Source organism: Ursus arctos, unplaced genomic scaffold, assembly GCF_023065955.2.
Source record: "Ursus arctos isolate Adak ecotype North America unplaced genomic scaffold, UrsArc2.0 scaffold_7, whole genome shotgun sequence".
Lineage (NCBI taxonomy): Eukaryota > Metazoa > Chordata > Mammalia > Carnivora > Ursidae > Ursus > Ursus arctos.
In genome coordinates this window covers 9,588,128-9,614,625 of record NW_026623089.1, presented here as the reverse complement: position 1 = coordinate 9,614,625, position 26,498 = coordinate 9,588,128, and the positions used below count along the sequence as shown (strand labels likewise).

Here is a 26,498-nt window from a genome sequence, read left to right as displayed (position 1 = left end):
GGCTGTCGGTTCTCCTCTTTCTTCAGATAAACAAAGCCCTGGCTTCTATAGGACACACTGGTCGCCTGGAGGACAGCCTGTGTCCCAGCTTCCCCTGCAGTTGGGTATGGACTTGGGACCAAGCTCTGGCCAATGGGATACAAACAGAAGTGTCCCGTGGAAGTTTCTAGGCATCTTTTAGGAGAACAGCTGGTCTGTGCCCTTCAACCCTCCCTTCATTGTGCTGCCTGCAACATGAAGCACTAATCTCTCTCTCTCTCTCTCTCTCTCTCTCGATTAGATTTCCCTTAGGTCAGAAAAAACAAAAGCCAGAAGGAACCCGGGTACCTGAGGACCCTGTGTGATAAAATGACCGTACCAGCCCTGGACTGCCTATGTAAAGAATTTCATAGAAAAAAGAAACTATCTTGTTTAAGCCAACTTACTTAAGGTTTCTACTACTGGCAGTTGTTCCTAATTCTAATACAGGGAACAACTTTACACTATCAACTAAAATGCACCATGTCTTTTATCACTGACTCAGCCAGGCCACTTCTAAGAATCGTCCTACAGCTGCGGTTCTCAACCCTGACCACATACTGGAATCATCCGAGAAACTTTTAAAAAATACCGAAAAAGGGGGCGCCTGGGTGGCTCAGTCATTAAGCGTCTGCCTTCAGCTCAGGGCGTGATCCCAGAGTCCTGGGATCGAGCCCCACATCGGGCTCCTCCGCTGAGAGCCTGCTTCTTCCTCTCCCACTCCCCCTGCCTGTGTTCCTCTCTCGCTGGCTGTCTCTCTCTGTCAAATAAATAAATAAAATCTTTAAAAAAAAAAAAACAAACAAACCAAAAAAGACCTGGATCCCACCTCCAGACTATCCTGATTTAGAAACTGGTCTGAATAAAACCTGACCTTCGATATTTCTTAAGCCTTTTAGAGTGGGTTGAGTTGGGGAGCCTGGGTGGCTCAGTTGGTTGAGTGCCCAGTTCTTGGTTTTGGCTCAGGTCATGATCTCAGGGTCATGAAATCGAGTACCCCCTCTTTGGGCTCAGCACGGAGTCTTCCTGAGATTCTTTCCCCCTCCCTCTCCCTCCCCCCTCTGTGCCTCCCCCACTCGCACTCTCTCTAAAATAAAGATAAAATTTTTAAAAATAATTTTAAAAAGAAGGTGGGTTGGGGCGCCTGGGTGGCACAGCGGTTAAGCGCCTGCCTTCGGCTCAGGGCGTGATCCCGGCGTTCCGGGATCGAGCCCCACATCGGGCTCCTCCGCTATGAGCCTGCTTCTTCCTCTCCCACTCCCCCTGCTTGTGTTCCCTCTCTCGCTGGCTGTCTCTATCTCTGTCAAATAAATAAATAAAATCTTAAAAAAAAAAAAAAAAGGTGGGTTGAGAATCACTACTGTAGAAAAACACACACATCAGTATTTACATGTGCATGAGGGTGTCTACAGCCACACTCTCAGCAGTACCGGGAACCTGGAAACAGCACAAATGTTCACCAATGGAGAACTGGTCAAATAAGATACATGCATCTAATAAAATGCTACACAGCTATTAAAAAGACAAAGGCAGATTGTTACGTGAAGAAAACGGAGGTACATGGTGATGGGTAGTAAGGAGGGCACGTATTGCATGGTGCACTGGGTGTTATACGCAACTAATGAATCATCGAACTTTACATCAGAAACCAGGGATGTACTGTATGGTGACTAACATAATATAATAAAAAAACATTAAAAAAGAAGAAAAAAAAAAAGAAAACCGAGGTACAGTGTAAACTGTTCTTTATATTATAAGCCTCGTATATGCACAGAAGAAAATCTGAGCAAATATGCATCAACCTTTTTACAGTACTTCTCTCCATTCCCTTTGCCTAGAAAGACCCGTTCTTTCCCCCAGAAAAAAAACATGGCTCGCCCTCTTGCTTCATCATATGACTTCAAATGTTGGCTCCTCAAAGGGCCTTCCCTGAGTCCCTATAAAGTAGCGTCCCGGCTCTCTTTGTTCTCCTTAACTCCCTTCATTGCACTGACTACCACCTGACGTACGTATTTATTCCCTGTTTCCTTTTCCACCAGAAAGTCCTACGAGAATACAAATTAAATGAAAAATTGTGACTGTTTTGCCCACTCATATTTCCCCGGTATCTAGTCCATCGCCTGACAGCAGGTGCTCCATACGTATCTGCTGAGTGAATGAACGAGTCTGACCCTGGAGGCAGGAGTATTAGAGGAGCCTTTCACGTTGTGGGAAACACACACACACACACACACACACACACACACACACACACACAGTCACTCACTCACTCGCCTCATTTTTTGGATTTTCTGTAATTGGCATAAAGCTTTTATAATTTTAAAAAGTTGTTTTTAAGGTTGATTTAGACATTTTTAGAATTAATTTGGGTCTTCTGAAAATGAAAAGTGGAAATGCTAGTTTTCTTTTCAACAAAAGGATTCTTTTAGACGATTTCTCAGGATCTTTCAGCCATAAACTTCTTCAAGTCAAATCATAAAAGTCATAATAGCTTTCACAATAGAGTCGCTATAAAGTCAACATTTTATTGGGCACCTCACGGAAGGCTCTATGTTTTTGAACATTTGGATTGGATTACACCCCTTCTTATTGTGTAATGGAAGCAACAATTAAATGTTTATTCTTCCGCAACTGATCCTGTTTCCTCTACTGGGTACTCACTAATTAGTCTGGATTAATCATCCAAGATCAGTTTCAGAAGAAACAGAAGTCACACTATTCTTCCAATATCTAAAAGAGCTCCCATTTTATGGACTAGTATCACAGGCTGGCTGATCTCAATTATCAGAAAGTGATAAAGTGAGTTAGGGCATTCCAAAACTGACTGCACTCTACACCTGTTTAGAAATTTGTTAGAGGGAGATGCAAGCTAATCATGTACTATTGGCCCCAAAGAAGTTCTCCACTGTCAGAGAAGGCCACGTTGGTCCACTCAGAACCCTACTTGGGAAGGCATGCAGACTTGGGAAAGGGAACAGCAAGGATGCCAGCTGGAGGGCCCTCATGTCCTCAGAACCGAGTGCCGGTGTAGTTTTAGATTTCGCCTTACCCAGGACACATTCGGGGGAGACCTGGGTGAAGGGGGACAGAATCTGGAGGAGCAGGCATCCAACCCCTCACTACTGCTGATTTCTCTCCAGCGCCACGCCTGGGCCTGTCTGCCCTCCCTGCTTCTACTGCTTGGCTCTGCGTGGCAAGAAGCTGGAGCTGGGGGAGATGGAGCCAGGGTTTCTCCCCAGAATCTCTCCTCTTTCTTCCGTGGCTCTGCTTTTTGGCAGCAGCTCCAGCTCCTACTCTTGAAATGGTCAAGGTTCCAGCTTCTACCAGTAGCCCTGGCGTGGCTCAGGAGTGGCTCAAGGGCGGCTCAGGAGTGGCGGTGGCTTCCAGCTGTTGCTCATCTCTGGGTCACTCTGTGCCTTGCCCGCCTCTCAGCAGCATCACTCTCTGTTATCACCAATTCCCTGAATTAAATGTTCTCTGTTTTAAGTACCTGAAGTGGTTTTGGTGCTCTGGTTGAACATACCAACTTCAAAATACGTGTTCTTAACAAATTACTTTGTCCAGTTGACGCGGAAAATCCACACACTTTAACACAATGAAATATTTCGCACTTACTAAGTTTCCACACCCCTTACTAGGGTAAGTGACACAGGAAAAGGGCAACAACCTGGTTCCTGATGTCAATTTCAGGCATTTTAATGTCCACATACTGCAACAGACAACTAACTCCATCACCTGCATATAAGTGTAGCAGGAAAAAGGTAGGTTCAAGTACGGTTAGAGTCTAATACAAATAGAAAACTGGTAAAGGTCACTGACAACAGCAAAGGAGCAAGAACACTGGCAAAACTTTACGAAATCTTCTAAATCAAAAACCTTTGAATTTTTTAAATTGGAATTTTAAAATATGTCTGATGAGAGACAGCAGCAGAAAAATGTTCACCTTTAGCCCAGAAGGCTGACCTACAGCCTGCACAGCTCCGATAAGGATCGAATATGTGCCGGCTGCTACATTCTTAAAGGGTCTCATGACTGCCTGTACGTCTCACTGATAGTTAACATCCAGCTGAATGATAAGCACCAGAGGTCTTGCAGAAGTAGTTTTATGAGCAGAAATTCGGAGATATTTATGATTTAATACTCCCTGCACGTTCCCCCCCCTTGAGCACTAAGCATATAACCACCAGCTTCCTACAACAAACATGCACCTCTTTCTGCCCATGAGTCCTGTCCCAGTGCTGTAATAAAAGCAGCTTTTTGCACCGAAATCGTCTCAAGAATTCTTTCTTGATCATTTGCTCATGGCCCCACATGACATCTATATTTAAGTTTATAGAATGATGTGTAACCGTTTAAACCTTTATCCTAAAATATTTTAGGATAAACGTACTTTAAGATTCAAACTGGAACACTCTATCAAATAAAAATGTAAGAACTGATATGCCATTATCTTATTTTATCTAGAATGAAATGCCACTCTCTAATTTTTATTCTTTGCTAATACGACACATAAAAATAAAAATAGAAGATTAGGAAAAAACCCCACCGTTATGTAGAATTTACAGAAACTATTTTAAAGTGCTCCTTCAAAAGAGTAGGAATTTTTTTATCATTTCATTTGTCAAAATATAGATTTCATTTCTCTTTATTAAGATTACAGGAAGAGTTTTCAATTATATGCATGTCAAATTTGGGAGAAAGACTACAAATATGTAAGCTTCAATCACTGAATTCCAAGTTGGCTTGTGATGGCACGCCGCTGCATCTATTGTTAAACATTTATAATTAATTTTCATAGAACTTCTAAATTGATTTATAGCATTTTTAGAGAGCTTTATAGCACAGAAATCAATCAAGTTCCCTAGTTCTTTTTACTCCAAATACTTTTGAGGCCTGGTTCTGAGTCAAAGTAATCAAGTGCATAATACACTTAAAAAGTAGGTTATTAGGGGCGCCTGGGTGGCTCAGATGGTTGAGCGTCTGTCTGCCTTTGGCTCGGGTTGTGGTCCCCAGGTCGTGGGATCGAGTCCCATGTCGGGCTCCAGCTCAGTGGGGAGCCTGTTTCTCCCTCTGCCTCTCTCCCCTGCGCATGCTCTCTCTCTCTCACATGAATAAATAAAATCTTAGGGCGCCTGGGTGGCTCAGTCGGTGAAGCATCTGCCTTCAGCTCAGGTCATGATCCCAGGGCCCTGGATGGAGTGCTGCATCAGGCTCCATGCTCAGCAGGGAGTCTGTTTCTCCCTCTCCCTTTGCCTGCCGCTCCCCTTGCTTGTGCTCTCTCTCTGTGTCAAATAAATAAATAAAATCTTTTTAAAAAATAATAAATTAAAATCTTTTAAAAAAAGGAGGTATTGACCAGCTATTCACTTTTTAATTACAAAGAAAGAAGTAATAATGAATTTTAAAATCCTCTCCTCATTCTCTTTAGTGTTAATATATCCAAGTTATTTGAAGATGCAAATATATTTGGTCTTGGTGTTCAAATACTTTGGAAGTTTGTGGGGTTAGTGTTATTGTCGTTGTTTAACATGGCACTGACTCTATAATCAATTCACTTATCCAAAGCTTTTTATTAATTTTTTGAAATACAAATTAGTTTTCTTAATTGCCTCAATTCTTTAGTTTCCCCATTAAAACACTCTGACCACAAAAAAAGGCACTGAAACATCATAGAGATAAGCAGCAGCACTAACGCACTTCCTTCCCCACCTAAAAAGACTTAAGTCACAAGTCAAACTTGAAATGTAAACTAGAATTCTGCCTACCCACAGATACGACTCTAAAATTGCCAGAAAGAGGGTTACACGGAGCCACAGGACATACAGTAAGAGAAATAAAGAAAGATACACTTTTATAAATTTTTAAAAACTTGACATTTCAATAACTTGAACTAACTCAACGAATTTTTTGGGAATTAGTCAACAAAATTACCAAATACTCAATAATAAGCACATTCATTCTTAAATTTTGTATCTTTTTTTTAATCATAGAAGTAATGCTTGTAAAAACTCAAATAATCTAGAAATAAACAAATAGAGTGACGTCAGGCCCCACACAGAATGCTTTCTCTCCTGCCTTCTCCCTGTCTCACCAAACTTCCATCCACATTACCAGTGCTTAACAATTTCAGAGAATGCATTTAAATATTAGGAGTTTGGGATCACATTCTAGCCATACCTTAAGTTAAGGCCAGAAAGTCAAATCAATCACCCTTTCAATGAGTATACTATATTAAATTTCAGAAACCGGGGGCACATGGGTGGCTCGGTGGGTTAAGGGTTCAACTCTTGATTTTGGCTCAGGGTTGTGAGATCGAGCCCCACGTCGGGCTCCACAATGAGTGTGGAGCCTGCTTAAGATGCTCCCTCTCTCCCTCTGCCCCTCCCCCTCTGCTCACATGCGTCTTCTCCCTTTAAAAATATAAAATTAAAAATAAAGTCTTAATTGTTAAAAAAAAAAAAAACACAACACTTAAGAAACCACCGATGATCATTATAGACAAAATCGCTTCTGGGCTTTATTTGCAAAGATGGCTAATTCTAATTCCTAGCACATTTATTAAAACCAATTAAAAACCTAAACAAGAAAAATCCTGCCAGATACTTAAAACACCAAAAACAAGTTGATTTATTTACTAAAGGAAAGAAAAAGAGCAACCCAATCCTCACAAGGCCTTTTGTGATCACCTTGAAGTGCTTGCCTGATAAATGCCATCAGTGCTTGTAGACAAAAACCTACATAGCTAAATCCATACAGCACAATAGGCCTCTTCTCGAGGGGACCCCAAGGAGACTAGAAAAATAAGTCATTCTGAGATTAAAGACTATTTGCCATCTCATCCAAGGGAAACTGCCAGCTTACTGGGAGGTCTTGGAAATGTGTGCCAACAAGGAGCTCTTCTATCTTTTTTTCCTCTAATGTATCACAATTTAATATCATAAACTAAAAACCAAAGGCAATCCTGCAAACTCTGAGTTGAGCATTTGATCACCGGCAATACAAATATGATGTTAAATCAATGATGTTTTCAGCTTCAAGGAAAACTCGTCATGATGGGCAACGACTGCTTGATTTTTATTCATAGGAGATGAACTGCACATCACAGTGCTTTCCAAGGAAAAGAATCTAGAGATGAAAGCTTTACTCCTTCTTATGGGGATTTAACTCATTCATTATTCTTGTAACGTCTAGGCTTTCCAGAAAATGATGAAACAGTCTATTTTCTTTTTTTTTTTTTAAAGATTTTATTTATTTATTTGACAGAGATAGAGACAGCCAGCGAGAGAGGGAACACAAGCGGGGGGAGTGGGAGAGGAAGAAGCAGGCTCATAGTGGAGGAGCCTGATGTGGGGCTCGATCCCATAACGCTGGGATCACGCCCTGAGCCGAAGGCAGACGCTAAACCGCTGTGCCACCCAGGCGCCCCGAAACAGTCTATTTTCTTAACTTCATTAGTTTTGCTACAGCATTAGTACATAAAGATGAAAACAAGTTACATACTTTATAGTTTCTCATGAAGATGGTGGTACAGGTGGCAGACCTGGCAATGTGAATGAAGCTAAGTATAGTTGGGTAAAATTGTGACATAACGGAAGAATGTGAAATTGCGAACTCAACTCTGAAACCAAACTCAACTCTGGAAAGTTCAAACTCAAATATGATTTAGAACATTTTCGAGTGACAGGAGGTATTAACAAATGTTTCAATCACTGCGGAGGAAGGTGGGGAGAATCTGTGAAAGGAATATTTCAGTCTGGGGAGCAAAGGGCTTGGCAAAGGAACACATAGTACATATGACAGAAACGAACTCAGCTCAATCAGGTAATTCTTCAAGTCCACTTGGTGGGAGGCTCGAAAAATTGCTTTGGGAATCCAAAAGCAACCAGGGAGAATTACCCATTTTCATCATCCATAAGGAATAATGTTGCCAGTCATTTCACTTGGAATATTCTTTCGGACAAAATGAAAACAAGTTTAGATAACTTGGCTCACGTGAAACACCATTTAATAACAGCTTTATTGAGATATAATTCTCCGACCATACAATTCACCCACTTCAAGTGTATGGTTCAATCGTCTTTAGTGTACTCACAGACTGGTGCAGCCATCACCACCATCGACTGTAGAGCATTTTCGGCATCCCAGAAAGAAACCCCATATCTATTAATAGTCACTCCTCTACCCCCCTCAACTTCCCTCAGCCCTAGGCAAAACCAATCTATTTTCTGTTTCCATACACAGTCTTTTCTGACTTATTGCGTTCACTGAGCAAAGTGTTTTCAAGGTCTGTCTATACTGCAGCATGAATTAGCACTTCATTCCTTTTTATTGCCAAATAATATGCCATTGTACCGACACAGCACTTTTTACTTATCCTGTTGATGGACATACGGTTTTACTTATGCTTTCAGACTATTATGAATAACGTTGTAAACAGTCATGTCAAAGTTTTGTGTGTTTTCACTTCTCTTCAATATATACCAAGGAGCGAAGCTGTTGCGTCATATGGTAACTCTATTTTGAACCTACTGAAGAAATGCAAGCCTGTTTTCCAAAGTGGCTGCACCGTTTTCTATTCAATCAGCAGTGTATAAAAGTTCCAGTTTTTTCACATCCTCATCAACACTTGATATTACCTGTCTTTTTGACCATAGCCACTCTGAGTGGGAATAAAATAATATCTTACCGCAGTTTCAGTTAGCATTTCCCTGATGGCTAATGATGCTGAGTTTCTTTCCATGTGCTTGTTGGCCATTCATATTATCTTCTTTGGAGACATGTATATTCACATCATTTGCCCACTTGAAGCTGAGCTTTTTATTGCGTTGTAAGAGTTGTTTATATAATCTGGATACTAGACCCTTATCAGATATATGATATGCAAATACATCCTCCTGTTCTATGGACTGTCTCTACTTTGTTGATGGTGTCTCTGGAAGTATAAAAGTTTTTAAATTTTAATGAGGCCTAATTTATTCATTTTTTTCTTTTTGTTGTTTGGGTGTCATATTTAAGAAATCATGCCTAATCCATGGTAATGAAGACTTACTCCTATTTTTTTCTAAGAGTTTTTTGGTTTTAGCTTTTCCACTTTGGTACAATTCATTTTGAGTTAATTTTTATATACACTGTGAAACAGGGAACCAATTTCATTCTTTTGTGTGGATATCCAGTTGATCCAGGACCATTTGTTGAAAAGATTATTCTTCTCCCACTGAAAACGGTCTTGGTATCATTTTTGAAAATCAACTGACCATAAATATGAGTTAATTTCTGGACTCTCAATTCTAGTCCATGGAGAGACATATCTATATCTATATCTATATCTATATCTATATCTATATCTATATCTATATCTATATCTATATGAGACAACCACACAATTTTAACTTTATTCTTCAAGACTGTTTGGCTCTTCTGGGTTCCTTTAATGTTCATGTGAATTTTAGGATCAACCGTCAATTTCTGCACAGAAGCCAGCTGTTATCTGAATAGGGATTGCATTTACTCTGTAAATCAGTTTGAGGACTACTGCTATTTCAACAATATTAAGTCATCCAATCCATACATGTGGGATGTTTTTCCATTTACTTAGCTCTTTTGTAACTTCTTTCAACAATATTTTGTATTTTTCAGATTGTTTTATACTTCTCTGTTAAATTTATTCCTAACAGTAATTCTATCTTTTTGATACTATTATAAATGAAATAGTTTACTTAATTTCATTTTTAGGTTGTTCACTGCAAGTGTATAGAAATAAAACTGATTTTGTGTGATTTTTAAAGTTTTATTTAAACGCCAGCTAGTTAACATACAGTGTAATAGTAGTTTCAGGTGTACGATACAGTGATTCAGCACCTCCATACATCATCCGGTGCTCATCACAAGTGCCCTCCTTAATCCCCATCACCCATTTCACCCATCCTCCCACCCACCATCCTCCCACCCACCTCCCCTCTGGTATGTGTGTTGATCTTTTATCCAGCAAGCTTGGTGAACTCATTTATTAGTTTTCATAGTTTTTTAGTACATTCTTAAATAAAAATAATTTTACTTCTTCCTTCCAATCTAGATGCCTTTTATTTCATTTTTGCCTAATTGACTTAGTGAAATATCATTTTGCTAAGGAAAAGAAAAACTACGTAATTTTGTTAAACTTGTCACATGACAGTAACTAAAAGTAACTCCTGGCTCAGAGAAAAAGGTCACTTGAAGAAAACAGGACGATACCACCCACAGTCAGTTGTGTGCAAAAATCACACCAACTTTACCTCCTGCCTCAGCACACTGCCAGGAGGACTTAATACTGTTATCTTAAGTAAAACGGTAATAACCCTCTTCTGATGATGAATAAGGGCTGTATTCTCTCAAATTTCTGTTCTATGTTTTAAGATTCTATTTTTTTTTTTTTAGTAATCTCCATACCCAACGTGAGGCTCAAACTCACAACCCTGGGATCAAGAGTTGCACACTCCACCGACTAAGCCAGCCAGGCGCCCCTACTCTATGTGCTTTGACCCTTGAATACTCTCTAAATACTTCCTATTTCACCATAATGTTTACCCTAATAAAGGCTACATTTAAAAACTGATGACAACATAATGAAAGAAATGTAAACTAAAACACACAAAACATGCCATTACAGAATTTCTCCAAGACAAAGGGGAAGTTGGTTTGCACAGCTGCTGTTGTGTGCAAGGGGTTGGGGCTGGAGCCAAAGAGGTGGTCTGGCAAGTTCAGGGCTGGCAGGACTGGGCCACCTCTGACCTGTGAGGTCAAGTGATTAGTAACATGCAAGGGAACTGGTTATATAAATACATATATTGAGAAAAATGGGAGTCAGATTACTCTGCCAGAGAAGGGAGAGACAGAAGACTAGAACAAATTCTATTGTGTTGGATTAGAACTGGAGGTACTGGTGAAAACTCACGGTTCTTATACCTTGTATAGACAAACAGATGTAAAGACAGAAGTATGTGTGCACGCCTGTGCACGTGTGCACACACACACACACTATCTGTTCTAGATCTGTCTGCTGAGAGGACTTGGAAGCAAAGAAACCCCTGCAGTGATGGGCACACTTACTGCCCAGATCTTGTTTTCCAAATATACTCTCCATGAAAAAAAATGAGAGCTCCTCAAAGAGAAAGGCCTGAACGCAGAGCTGGATCATGGAAAGTATAAGATGAGCCTGGAATATTTTGTGCAACCAAGTAATTAAATACTCAAACAATGATGGGGAGATGTCAAAAAGAACGCAGGAGTCACCTTGAAAAGGGTCCTGCTGGCCAAATCTGAGACAATTTGAGCATTCAAAATAATGAGAGCAAGAGATTATAATACATTGACTAAAATGCTAGGATTCCAGGAGTCCACACTGATATAAATGAACAAGGAAAAGGGACTGCTCTCTCTTCCAGCAGAATGCCAATCAACAGAAGTAGAAGGAGTGATGGAATTAGAAAATCCTCATTTGGCAGTCATCTCAGTAATAAATGATTCAAGCAAGAATCATCATTCGTGGATGTAAAAACTAGCAGACGTAAGTTTGATAGAACAGGATATTTACACTGTCTCAAAGGATCTCTGTACAAGATATTCATTACTTATTAACATATACAAAATACTTACTAATTTTACAGTGGAGACACTTGGCATTTATTACTTTACCAAGTGATATAAATTCAAGTGCCCAAGCAGTGAGATGGGTGGACGGCGTGCACCTCCTCAGACGATGCAGTAAGAATACACCATCGGTTCTAGAATGTTCTTGCCAAAACTACGTAACCTGCATCTAACCATGAAGAAACAGCTGATGAACAAAAGTGAGGAATGTTCTACAAAGTGATTGGAATGTACCTTCAAAAATGTCAAGGTAATGAAAGACAAGGGTATGCACTGAGGAACTGTTTCAGACAAAAGGAGACGGAAGTCACGTGACAGTAAATGCAGCACACTATCCTGACTTGCACTCTGGATTCAAAAAGAAGAAGAAAAAAAAACAGGAAGTGGGTTTGCATGTCTGTGCATGCATTTGTGTGTCATAAAGGACATAACTGGGAAAATCTGGGAAGTCTGAACAGGGTGTATGGATTAGACAGTGGTAATACAATATTGCTACTCTCCTGGTCTGGATGGCTGGTTATGTAGGAAAGCATCCTTGTTTTCAGACAATATACACTGGAATATTTAAGGATGATGGAGTAATATATCTGCAACTTATTCTCAAATGGTTCAGAAAAAAATACAGAATAAAGGCGAGGAAGTGAGAAGGCCAATATTTACAAGCAGGGAATCTGGGTGAAGGGTGTGCAGAAGTTCTCTGTATTAGTCTTATAATTTCTCTGTAAATTTGAAATTTCAAAATAAGAAATTCACAAATGCTAATAAGCTGCTTTCTTCAGCCTCTCATCATACTGTATTTGTGTATTCTGAAACCCAAGCACTACATTTGTACTAACTGCTAAATTTTGTTCTGACATATTCCCATCACTATAGCCTATTGAGGTATTTTCGGATTTTGTTTCTTCTGACATGTTAGAGATCATAATGCCTGGAAATTCACCTATCAAGATTAAGAATAAAAATGTTAATATTTATTAAATCTGAAAAAAGGCAAAGGAAAGGACAACACTGCTTTTAATGTAAGTCAATACATGGATAACGGTTAATATTTTGATCATCAAATACATCGAATTAGTTCATTTTATGATCTATGATGTTCAGTTGGTTTGACAAATTAGTTTTTTAAATCAATAGCTTTAAATTCCATATTTGACAATTCATGAAAGTAATTATCGTGATAACAGGTAATCTCATTGGTAACCTCACTGATACGTGACCCCAGTGAGTCACAAAGCCATTTACAATGAAAGCTAGCTACAATGCTCATTTCCAACAAATGAACTCGGCATTGGGTTAATTCTGCTTCCTCCCAAGGGATCTGGAATTGAGCTAGAGACTTCCAAAAGTGCCTTCAAACAGAGCAAAATCTTTGAGAATTTCCAGGGGCGTAAAGTTCAATTCAAAATAATGGTATTTTTACTTTAAGAGCAAATACAAATTCACTTTTCATTGCCAAAGGTCTCAATCTGGAAATGTGTCCTCTTCCCCATTCTTGGCCTCAACCCAATCTGCATACAATCTCTGTAAATTACAGAGATGTAAAATACATCTCCTGTAATCCATTTTTTTACTAGTTCCCTTCTACTAACTTTCACGAAAGCTTAAGACTACCTTCTGGCAGAAACAAACAAAACTCTGTGGCCTCTGCTTACCCTCCAGCTATCTCACTCAACTTTTCTCTCCTCCTTTAAAGGATATTTACTTAGTGGCCATTTCCTCGTGCCTCCCACTCACCTCCCACTCACCGCAGAATTTATTTCAATGTGTGTCTTAGCCCCGTCACTCTATTCACTAAGGTCAAAGGTCTCACTGTTCTTGAATATAATGAACACCTTTCAGTCTTCATTTCCCTCAGCAAAGTGTAAACGAGGAGGAGCACGTCCTCTACCCTGAAATCCACTCCAGCCTTTCTGACAAACACTTTCCCCAGGTCTTCTCTTTCCACCAGGGTAATTCCTAACCTGACCATCAGAAGTTGGGGGTTACCTACGTCTTGTCCTAGGCCATCCTCTCTTTTCGCTCTATACTTTCTCCCTAGGAAACTTCATCCATGTGCACGGAATCAGTTACCATCATTAAGTCTGGCCTCCAAATCTCTTTCTTGAGCCTCAGGAAGATGTGAAAATACTAACTCGTGCAGCTGATGGTAGGAGGCTGTAGTCTACAACTTGCCTTTTGCAAGGCAAACTCACATGGTCTTGGTCAGAGCAATTCTTTTAGGAATGAGTCCTGCAGAAATATTAGTATGTGTGCAAAAAGATGTATATTTAAAAGTATGTTGTAGCATTGTACATAATAGCAAAAAATTTAAACCTTAAATGTCCATCAATGAAGGTAATGATTATCAATAATATATATCATGGTATGCAGCCATTAAGAAAGAACAAGTAATCACACTTATACCATATGGTCCAATAATCATGCTTCTCGGTATTTCCCCAAAGGAGCTGAAAACTTTTTTCCAGTTTTTTAAAAGATTTTATTTTTTTAAAAAAAATAATCTCTATAACCAACGTGGGGCTCAAACTTATAACGCCAAGATCAAGAGTCCCGTGCTCTACTGGCTGAGCCAACCAGGTACCCCAAGGAGCTGAAAACTTATGTCCACACAAAGACGTGCAAACGAATGTTGAAAGTAGCTTTATTCATAACTGCCAAAATAAAGAAACAACCGAAATGTCTTCCAAATGGGTAAATGAATAAACAAACCATGGTACATTCCCACAATGGACTATCGTTCAGCTATGAAAAGAAATGAATTTTCAAGCCATGAAAAGACATGGAGGAACTTTAAATGCATATGACTAAGTGTAAGAAGCCCATCTGACAAGGCCACATACTGTAGGATTCCAACTCTATGACATTCTGGAAAGGGCAAAACCGTGGAGTCAGGAAAAAGAGTGGTTGTCAGGGGTCTGCGGCAGGGAAGGGGGATGAATAGTGGAGCACAGAGGATATTTCGGGGAATGAGACTATTCTGTGGGATCCTGCAATGGGGGATAGATGTCACTATACGTTTGTCAAAACTCATACCATGTACAACACAAAGAGCAAACCCTAATGTAAACTGTGGACTTCAGTTGATAAAAATTGATCAGTATTGGCTTATCAATTGTATCAAAAGTATCCCACTGATGCAAGATGCTAATAATAGGGCAAATGTGAGAGGGGAGTTGGAGGGCGGATGGAAATTCTCTGTACTTTCTGCTCCATTTTTCTGTATACCTAAAACTGCTTCAAAAAAAGTCTACTTGAAAAAAAGAATGAGAAAAATAGAAGATACTGTCAAGAGAGGAAACTGGGCATGGGGTATGCTCTACATTAGCTCTGCAATTTTTCTGTAAAGCTACAACTCTTCTAAAAAAGTTTATTTTTTAAAAAGAATGAGGAAGTCCATTCTATAATAATAAAGATTTTCAAGATAACCCAATGTTAATGTAAAAAACAAGCCACAGGATATTTTTAGAATGATTTAATTTATATGCATAAATTGTGTGTTTAAATAAATGATATAACTAAAAATTGAAATTAAAAAACATATGCACAGGAAAGAACCCGAGCCCTTCCTACCAAATTTCTATAGTGCCTACCTCTGCAGAGCCAGGGGTGTGGATGTGTGTGCTCACGTGCACGTGCACTGGGATACGGTGTGCGACTTCCACTTTCCGCATCATATTTGTAATAATCACAAGCATCTTATCACTCATGTTTCTAGTAAAAAAAACTGTTAAACCAAAAGAAGCCGCCCAGAGTTAAAGTGTTGGTGAATAAATAAATACGAAGCATCCAGCACAAGATGAGTGCTAAGAGCAGCAGTACTGCTACGACTGTTTACCTCAGTAAAGGCAATGCCATTGTTTTCAGCACGAACGATAATTCCCACTTGGTCCCTAAGCCTCTATTTAAAGAGAGAGCTCACATCTGTGCTGCTTTTACCATGGGAAGTGTGAGCCAGAGCTGGGTATGGAGAAAGCCTGCTTGCCGTGTTCCTAGAAACAGGAGGGAGCTTCGGAGTCAGCTGACTGGAACTGCACATGGGCAGGGTCCCCCTGCTCAGTGCGGGTCACAGACCTGGACCTGCCCCCATGCAAAGTCACCCCTGAGAGCTCATCTAAACTTCTGTATGAATGAATGGACCCAGAGGGAGAAGAAAGCGCTGCCAATCTCCCAGAGAAAACACTATTACATATTATAAGCTACGTTCTACTGCACTGGCTCTCCACTTCGGCTGCATCTTAGAGTCATGTGGGAAGTCTGGATTCTAGGGAATTCGGATGCTCAGCATACAATGTGGGGCCATCAGAGTCTCTGCGATTGGGGCCCATAGATAATGGTACAGAAATACCCCATCATGTAGTCAGACATATAGGAGATCTTTAAAACACACCAGTGCATGAATCTAAGGGTATGTTAACAATTTCTTGCAACTGACTTTAAAAATAGTGCTCTAGCACAGAGAATTACCCCCCCCCACCAAATCCAACCAAAAAAAAAACGTAACAAAAACCAGAAACCAAGGCTACAGCAGGGAATTCCTAAGCTACCACCTTCATGTGGCCATTTTTCATCTCTGCTCCTATGAAAGCTTCAGAACGGAGAGGGTGGAACTCAGGTGTGCCTTAACAACAGTGCAGCTAAGAACCTACAAAACAGGGGCGCCTGGGTGGCTCAGCTGTTAAGCGTCTGCCTTTGGCTCAGGGCATGATCCCGGAGTCCTGGGATCGAGCCCCACATCAGGCTCCTCATCTGGGAGCCTGCTTCTTCCTCTCTCACTCCCCCTGCCTGTGTTCCCTCTCTCGCTGGCTGTCTCTCTCTCTGTCAGATAAATAAATAAAATCTTGAGAAAAAAAAAAAAACCTACAAAATAACCTCGCTTGTCTTTTTATATCTTATATAAAAATGTTTTGATCCACTAATTTTGTATTAGAAGTCAGCAGACTTCCATTTAATTTTACTTGTAATTTGATAAAGTGACTCTGTGGAGACTAAAAAGCCAATATATCAACACAGATGAGAGAAAAGGAGAGATTATTGATAGTTCCTTAGGAATCAGTTTACAGACCGTCAAAATGTGAGGAGTAAGGGTCAGCAGTATCGTCTATTGTGAGTGCTCTGTTACTGTCCGGCTTTACGCTTTTGAAAGTTTTCTCTTCTGGATTTTTAAACCTAAAACTGGTTGCTGCGATCTCTCTGAAAGTTCATACGGTAAGTAATATTAGTGATACAAATAAGTCTTTTACAAAACTTGGGTCAGATTTTATCAGGTTTGATTTTTACCAAGTAGTAAATTAACTTCAGATTTTCTCAATTACTCATTTGTTACATATTAACTACGAGTAGCACGTTTAATATTCTTCCCAGTATACCTGGAAATGCACAGCTAAAACAACAGTAATAGTTTACACGTTCCTAACTAGCAAAAAAAAATAGTTCTTAGACTTTTTTTTTTTTTAATTAAGACAAGACAGGAGGGCTTCTACTTCCAGAAGATCAGCTATGCCTACTTCTCCCTACTGCCCCACTACGCGTGACAAAAACCCTGCACATCATACAACAAACAAGAAGACACTGAAACGTGAGAGAAGAGGAAGCCCAGTAGGGACTCTGAAACCTGAGGAACGATAAGGTGGTGAGCATCCTGGGCTATCTTTTTGTCTCAGGTATTCCAGAGGGGATACCAGAAGAGCGGGCAACCCTGAAAAGCCAATACACTGAGACACCACCCCCCCAAAAGTAACGATAACCTTCTCCCTCTAACCAAAGGTCCAGGAAAGTGGCAGCCTAGCAAGAAAGGAAACTTTCCAACAATAATCTCAAAACAACATAAACTGCCACAATACACCCAATATGAAATAGATAATGTAAATAGCCCTATAGCATAAGTGAAGAAATTGAGTTTGTAATTAATTTCCAAAAAAGAAATCTCTAGGCCCCGATGGTTTCACTGGAGAATTCTACCAAACATTTAAATAAGAATTAACACCAATGGGCCCCCTGGGTGGCTCAGTCGTTAAGTGTCTGCCTTCAGCTCAGGGCATGATCCTGGCGTTCTGGGATCGAGCCCCACATCAGGCTCCTCCACTGGGAAACCTGCTTCTTCTTCTTCCTCTCCCACTCCCCCTGCTTGTGTTCCCTCTCTCGCTGGCTGTCTCTATCTCTATCAAATAAATAAATAAAATCTTAAAAAAAAAAAAAAGAATCAACACCAATTCTACACAATCTCTTTCAGAAAATAAAAGAGGAGGAACTTAAATCAGACGAAGCACAAGAAAACTGCAAAGCAGTACCCCTTATGAATATGGATGCAAGAATCCTTCACAAGATGTTAGCAACATGGATTCAGTGGCTGCATGCTCTCCAGGGATGCAAGGCTGATTCAGTATTTGAAAGCCAATCAATATAACCTCCCATATTAGCGGTTCAGAGAAAACAATTACATAGTCACATCAACTGATGCAGAAAATACACCTGATGGATTCAACAACCAACCAGGCATGATACAAACTCTCAGAAAACTAGGATTGCACAGTGATTTCCTTAATTTGGTAAAGAATGAATGCTTCCCCCCTAAGATTAGAAATAAGGCAAGGATGTCTACCCTCACCACTTTTATTCAAAATAGTGGTGGAAGTTCTAGCCTATGCAATAGGGTGAAAACAGGAACTGAAATGTACCCGGACAGGAAAAGAAGAAACAGAACTGTCCCTATTTGCACATGACATAACAGTGTCTGTAGAAAATCTTGAGGACACTATAAAACAAATCCTCCTAAAACTGCAAATGAGCCCAGCAAAATCACAGGATAAAAGATCCACATACAACAATCAACTGAACTGCAAATCACACACCTGGTAAGGGACTAGTATCTGGCATATGAAGAACCCTAAAACTCAACAACAAAAATACCGCAAATAAGTTGATTCAAAAACAGGCAGAAGACATGAACAGACATTTCTCCAAAGAAGACACACAGGTGGCCAATGATCACGTGAAAAGATGTTCAACATCACTCATCATTAGGGAAATGCAAACTGAAACCACAATAAAACACCACTTCCCACCCATTAAGGTGGTTATTGCCAAAAATCTAGAACAGCAAGTGTTGGTGAGGATCTGGAGAAACTGGTACGCTTGCACCACTGCTGGTAGGAATGTAAAATAGTGTGGCCCCTGGGAAAAAACGGTATAGTAGTTCATCAAAAAAGTTAGAATTATTATATAATCCAGCATTCCATTTCTGGCCATAGACCCCAAAAAACAGAAAGCAAGGTTTCAAAGAGATATTTGGATACCCATGTTCATAGCAGCATTAAACAGCCAAAAGGTGGAAACAGTCCAAGTGTCCATGAATGGCTGAATGGGTAAACAAAATATGGTCTATACATACAGTGGAATATTATTCAACTTTAAAAAGAAATGAAATTCTAACATATGCTACAACATGAATGAACCCTGAAGGCATGAATGACCTCAAAAGGACAAATAATGTATGATACCACTCCTATGAAGGACTTAATAGAGACAGCAATTAGACTTGTGGTTGCCAGGAGCTGAGGGAGAAAGGAATGGGAGTTATTGTTTAATAGGTACAGAGTTTCGATATGGGACCATGAAAAAAGTCCTGGAGTTGGATGGTGGTGATGGTTATACAACAACGTGAATGTACTTAATGCACTGAATCATATACTTAAAAACAGTTAAAACGGTAAATTTTACGTTATATATATTTTGCCACAATTAAAATAAATAATTTCATTTTACTTATTTCTTAGAGATATATTTATTTTAGAGAGAGAGCACATACAAGCAGGCGTGGGGCAGAGGGAGAGGGAGAGAAGCAGACTCCCTGCTGAGCTAGGAGCCTAACACAGGGCTTAATCCCAGGACCCCGAGATCTTGACCTGAGCCAAAACCTAGTCAGCCACTTACCTGACTGCACGACCCAGGTGCCCCAATAATTTCATTTTAAAAGGCCCACTGTATTTCAATATACTAACAACGAACATATGGAAATTATGAAATATAAAAAAAAAAAACTCTTTATAATTACTTGAAGAAAAAAATACCTGTAAAGCTAAAAGAACGTGTATGGGACTTGCATGCTGAAACCTACACAACATGGATGGAAGAGATCAAAGAAGATCTAAACAAATGGACAGACAATCCATGTTCATGGACTGGAAGACTTTTTTTTTTTTTAAGATTTTATTTATTTATTTCACAGAGAGAGAGGCAGCCAGCGAGAGAGGGAACACAAGCAGGGGGAGTGGGAGAGGAAGAAGCAGGCTCCCAGTGGAGGAGCCTGATGTGGGACTCGATCCCAGAACTCCGGGATCACGCCCTGAGCCGAAGGCAGACGCTTAACGACTGCGCCACCCAGGCGCCCCATGGACTGGAAGACTTTTAAGAAAACTATTAATTCTCTTCAAGTTGATATATAGATTTAACAAAGTTACTAACAAAATCTTCTCAAGTACTTTTATGGATATAGGCAAGATTATTCTAAAATTTATACAGAAAGACTGGGAAAGCTGAAACAATGCTGAAAAAGAATAAAGTCGGAGAAGAATCATTCTACTCAACTTCAAGACTGTTTCATAGCTCCAGTGATCAAGACTGTGTAGTATTTACATGGGTGGACACAGAGATCTGTGATACAGAACAGAGAATCCAGAAACAGCACCACACAAGTCCAGACAACTGATTTTGACAAAAATGCAAAAGCAATTCTGGGAGGAAGAGCCTTTGCAACAGACAGTTTTGGAGCAATTGGATATCCAAAGGCAAAAACTAAATCTTGGTCTAAACTTCACATCTTATACAAAAATTAACTCATGAATCATATGTTACATGTGAAAGTATGAAACTAACAAGAGAAAATCTCTGATACCTAGGGCTTGGTGAAGGTTCTCAGGACACGAAAGCATGATTCATAATAGAAAAAAATGATAAATTGGTCAGCATCAAAATTTAAAACTTTTGCTTTGTGAAAATCAACAAAGGACAAAACGACAAGCTACTGAGGACTTGTATTTAAAGTACCTAAGAGGGGCACCTGGCCAGCTCCGTCGGAAGAGCATGCAACTCTTGATCTCACATGAATTCGAGCCCCACGTTGGGTGTAGAAATTACTTCAATAAATAAATAAACTTTAAAACAATAAAAAATAAAGCATATAAACAACTCTCCTAACTTAACCACATAAAAACAAACAAGACATGAGGACGCTCTTCATTAAAGGGATTGTATGGATGGCAACCGAGCACATGAAAAGATGTTCATCAGCCATTAGGGAAACACAAATTAAGACCATAGTGAGATACTGCTATCCACCTATTAGAACAGCTAAAACAAAACATAGTAACAAAACCGATGCTGGCAAGAATGTGAAAAAACTTTGTCTTTCATACATGTTGGTGGTAATATAAAATGGTACAGCCACTTTGGAGAACAATTTGGCAGTTTCTTAAGTAATTAAGCATGTACTTACCATAGACCTAGCAACTACACTCTTGGTCCTTTATCCCAGAGAAACAAAAAATAAGTTTACACAAAAATCTGCGTAACAAATGTTTACAGCAGGTTTTTTGGGTGAGAGTCCTAAAATGGAAACAACCCAGATGTCCCTCAACAGGTAAATAATCAAACAAGCTGTGGTACAACCATCATCCATACCATGGACTACTCAGCAGGAAGAAGGAATGGATTATTATACGTGAAGAAAAAGAGAGAAACACACACACACACACACATATACTCCACCCACCACCCCCAGCCCCCCCCCCCCCACATACAGAGAAGGAAAGATGAAAATCACAAAGGAAACACAGTAAAATATCTAGGACATTCTTATTGGGCCATGTCTTTGTAATTTAGTTATTTTAGCATAAAAATCCCTAACAATCTCTGAGATTAGTAGTCAAAGGCAGTATTTCAGGATTTTACTGATTTTTATAAGCAAAACCAAAACTATAGCATTTTATGTACAAATTTAAAATATTTTCAGGTTTTACTATATATTGTGCTCTTTAAAATTATCTGTCTGCTTTTGACTCTTAAGATCAATTACTTTCTTTTACTTCTGGTTAAAAGTTCAAACAATGCTATAAACAAAATACTTTGATCAATAAAGCCAAATTTCAGTTAAGTCTGATCTGACTTAAAGCAGTAACTCATTGTGCTTGATTTTTAATAATTTATTATTCAAGATGAGTGGAAGATTTATAAGATATTTCCTTAAGTGAAAAAAATAATATCAGGACCTTTCATTACCTACTGCAATTAAGAGCAACCTCAAAATGAGACTTTACACACTCACTGTTTTAAAGTATCTTGAATGAATGGATGTCTAAAGCTTTTTTTAAAAAATATTTTATTTATTTATTTGACAGAGAGACAGCCAGCGAGAGAGGGAACACAGGCAGGGGAAGTGGGACAGGATGAAGCAGGCTCCCAGCGGAGGAGCCTGATGTGGGGCTCGATCCCAGGACTCCGAGATCACGCCCTGGGCCGAAGGCAGACGCTTAACGACTGAGCCACCCAGGCGCCCCTGTCTAAAACTTCTTAAACATAAAAAACTCCAGCTTGGGGCGCCTGGGTGGCATAGTTGGTAAAGCATCTGACTCCTGATTTAGGCTCAGGTCATGATCTCACGGTGGTGGGATGTGTCAGGCTCTGTGCTCAGTGTGGGGTCTGCTTGAGATTCTCTCTCCCGCGCCCTCTGCCCTTCCCACTCTGCTCTCTCTAAATAAATAAATCAATCTTAAAACAAAAGCAAAACTCAAGTCTCAAAACTAACCAGGATACGTATTAAGAATGGCACTTGCCTTGTTAAAGCTTGCAAAAAAAAATTTAAATAAAGAAATATATAATACTACCAAATGAAACCACGCCTGTCAGGGGGAAAAAAAAAAAGCAACCAAAACAAAACATCAAATTAGGTCCCTCAAAAATCCCCACAAAAGGCTAAGTGAAGGCCATTTCTCTCCACTGTAAATAGTGATTTTTCTTTTTCTTTTTTTTAAGATTTTATTTATTTATTTGAGAGAGAGAGTGAGAGAGAGCGCACAAGTGGTGGGGAGGGGCAGAGGGCGAGAGAGATGCAGACTCCCCATTGAGCAGGGAGCCCAATGGTTTGATCCCAGGACCCCGAGATCATGACCTGAGCCTAAGGTAGCTGCTTCAAAGACTAAGCCACCCAGGGACCCCTGATTTTTCTGAATGTCAAGATAAAGACAATCTGCGGGGTTATGAACCATGCCTAATGCAAACAGAGGTACTGTTTACCTATGAAGAAAGGTTATTAGAAGCTCCTCTTCCAGTCCCAGATTCACCAGCCATAACAGTCCAGCTATCCTACAATCCTAAAGTGTTTTCATACTCAAAACACACCTTAGATTTTATTTTTAATCCCAAACGATGGGTGGAAATGCAAAGGCCAATGAATAATTAATGGCCATAATCAAAGTTTCCAAGATCTTTGATGCAAATTAGAGAAAATATAACCCCCCCTTTTTAAAATCCTCACCCCATCCGTCTCCCCGATCTCTACCTGCAGGATCTGATGGAAGCCCAAGTGCAGAGAAGAAAATGTAACTCTTACATCATTTTTTAAAAATGCGAAGATTATACATTTCCAATAATTTCTAACTGTCCTCACAATTTAGAGACTAAAATGGAATGAGCAATAAGCTCCATACTTAAGAAAAATTAGCAATGAGGAAAATGCATGCAGCCATTTTTTCTACTTCGGCCAACTTTGCTTGGAAAAATGCAGTTTAAAACCTCAGCAGTTTTGTCCCCGTAAGCCACCTTATTGTCAACTTAGGTTTTCCTTTTATTACGACCACTTAAAAATGGAGCTTTGCCCCCACCAGCGTCAGTGAGGGAAGCCTGACAGAGACTGGACTCCAGCATCCTTAGGGTGTAAGCATGCCACCTAGACACACACGCGCACCGTGACATGACTGCCACCCTCAAGCTACTTAACACATCTATCAAAAGTGGGTCTTAATGCAGAAAAAGTCTTTTATAGGAGCAGTGTTCCGGCTGCTGTTTGTCATTCTCCATGTGGGTAGCCTTCCCAACCTGACAGTAAACTCCCTGGGGGTGGGAAGCAAATCCCTTCCCCTCAGCCGAGGGCCCAGGCACCGCGTTCTCAAGATGCTGGAGATCCTGAGACACATTCGGTGCAGTGCTGAGTGGGCGTCCCGTGAATGCCTGTGGTTCATCGTGCTGACCTCGCACTCTAATTAACAGACAAGCGACAGAAGACAGACCTTCAGAGAAACCACCCAGCTTTCATCCACTTTCTTGTTAATTAGTACCTCATGTTTATTACTCAGTGTCTGAATTCTCAAATTAAATCACTCTTGGATTATTTTGTTTCTGAATGTGTAGTAAACATTGAAATTAATCAGGTCACAAAAGCTTTAAATTGTGCTCTGTGCTAATCCATTTTTAGAACAAGAATGGTATTTGGCATCTTCATAAAACTCCCATTAATTAACCGCAGTAAAGCGTAAGGAAATGATGCTGACTGCAAACAATCCGTCAAACACGCCCTCGGTTTATTTGGAATGAAAGGCTGTGTCTCATCTTCACATCCTAGACTAGTCTATGTCTGCTTCTCCGGAGAGACTAAAAATTCTAGAAACAAAGACACTGTGTGGAGAATACCCATGTTCCAGATCTTTTAGAAACTGGCAGAGCTCAACTGATGATTTGTACGAAGAGAGGAATCTGGGGCCAAACCCGACAGTGAACCACGGCCAAAGTCAATGGCATAAGCAGCATTTATGGATACTTCTGAGACAGCCACGAGCTCTGAACTGCTTTGCTACTGCTCAAAGGCCCTGCTGATTATTGGTCCCTAATCCAGTGAGCATAATCACCTGAGTGTTTTCATTCTACTACCTCTGGATACTAGACTGGAACCTGCAATCCACTTCCACAAAGCAAATCCCTTCTCCAAGGAGAATAAACAAAAGCACAAAACCAAATCAGTTTTGCTGTATGTTCTTCTGGTATACTATCCTCTTGCTCAGAGGAAGAAATATTTTCTTTGACCCTTGTACAGCCACGCAGCTTTTGCTGTTTTTGCTTTAATCTTATTAGATCCTTCTATCCCTCTCCTGTGCTACCAGGCCAGTGGAGTGTTCCATGTACTTCCAGAGTTTCTGCTGTGCTTTCATTAGGTCACATTTGCTTATGATGAAATCCATTTGTTACTTGCTGACTCAAATCTTCCCAAATGACTTAATGCTCTTGGTTTTCATTTTCTTCACAGTGTACTAAAAAGGTCTACTTTGAAGTAAAATGAAAATCTGTGCAAGGGGCACTATAATAACAACATTAAAACTCCCTTCTTGTCATTAAATAAGCAAGCTAACCAGCAACCAAATCAGTTAAGGCAAAATTTTACCATCGATATGGAACCTCTGAACAACAACCGAAGATTCTCTTTTGTTCCAGGCCACTCCTCAGACTCTCTCCTGCGCTCTTCATCAGCTGACAGGTCTGACACAGAAACTGAGTTCTTGTCTTCATGTTGCTCAGCTGCACGGTTTATTCACAAGTCCCAAAACTTGAGACCTTCTAAAGTAAATTCCAGGTTTTTTTAAAAAGTTTAAAATAAACCTCTAAGAACTCTTCTATATCCCTACTTTTTTTTTTACTTTTTTATTTTTTTATTTGACAGAGACAGCCAGGGAGAGAGGGAACACAAGCAGGGGGAGCGGGAGAGGAAAAAGCAGGCTCCCACTGGAGGAGCCTGACGTGGGGCTCGATCCCAGAATGCTGGGATCACGTCCTGAGCCGAAGGCAGACGCTTAACGACTGCGCCCCCCAGGCGCCCCCTAACTACTTTCTAAGACTTGCACTTGTTATAGAACTTCTGAGGGCAACAATAAAAGAGGACAGAATCAGAGGCCTTTTACAGATAGAACAGTGTTGCTCGGTCCTTTGAATCCAAACATGTTTCTGTTACGTGTTGTTTAAAAATCTCAAGTATTCCTTTAACATTTTTTGAAAAACAAAATAAATTAAGTATTGTGACTAAAAACGAATAAAGCAGTGCTACAAAGCACTGTATTTTTAGTCCCTACACACTCCTGTCTCTTGAAAACGAATTTGGCTAAGTGTCTGACTCTTGATTTTGGCTGAGGTCATGATCTCAGGATTATGAGATCGAGCCCTGTATTGGGCTCCGCACTGGGCATGGAGCCTGCTTACAATTCTCTCTCTCCCTCTCCTTGCCCCCCCACCCCACACCTTCCTCTCTCTGGAAGGAACGAAGGAAGGAAAGATGGATGGAAGGAAGGAAGGAAGGAAGGAAGGAAGGAAGGAAGGAAGGAAGGAAGGAAGGAAGGAAGGAATTCAAAACTCCTAGTTGGTAACTGACAATATAACACAGTATCTGATTAGCTGCACTGCAGAAGAGCCTTTGTTTTGTCAAAAGATTAGCAATAATGGATTTAACAACAGGGTGTTTTTTAAAAGACATTAAAAAACAGAGTTCAATTTATAATCACTAGATCCCATTTGACTTTTCCAAAAACAATTATTTTATTTTCTAGAACAAGGATTATGCAAATTTAGTGAACCAGCTCAAATACACTTATTTATATTTAGTCAGTAGATCACAGCATCTAATCCCCCTGCTCCCCATACCCTTTAATTTCATCAACTTGAAAGGCATTTTTTTGGTTTAATTCAGTTTTGAGGAACTACCTGGCATCACTTTAAGATACATATCAAAGTTCCCATGTGAACAATACTTTGCCTCAGACTGAGAAGGCCTATACAGATGGCAGGTGGAAAACTGCAGATGAGAAAAAGTTCAAAGAGTACTAGCG

At 40.0% G+C, this 26,498-nt stretch overlaps 1 protein-coding gene across 33 annotated transcripts in view; it reads right to left on the bottom strand.

Annotated features, from left to right (window-relative positions):
* Positions 1–26,498, bottom strand: part of ATE1 (arginyltransferase 1) — a 224,508-nt gene that overhangs the window by 66,516 nt on the left and 131,494 nt on the right. For 4 of the 33 annotated variants that reach the window (XM_057308626.1, XM_044382205.3, XM_048219260.2 and 1 more), the window contains one exon: positions 1,095–25,239. The exons of the other annotated variants lie outside the window; for them this stretch is intronic. In XM_057308626.1, the coding sequence (XP_057164609.1) occupies positions 25,214–25,239 (26 nt within the window). In that variant the 3' untranslated portion in view covers positions 1,095–25,213. Of the gene's footprint in view, positions 1–1,094; positions 25,240–26,498 lie in introns of those variants that run through there. 33 annotated transcript variants of the gene reach the window in all.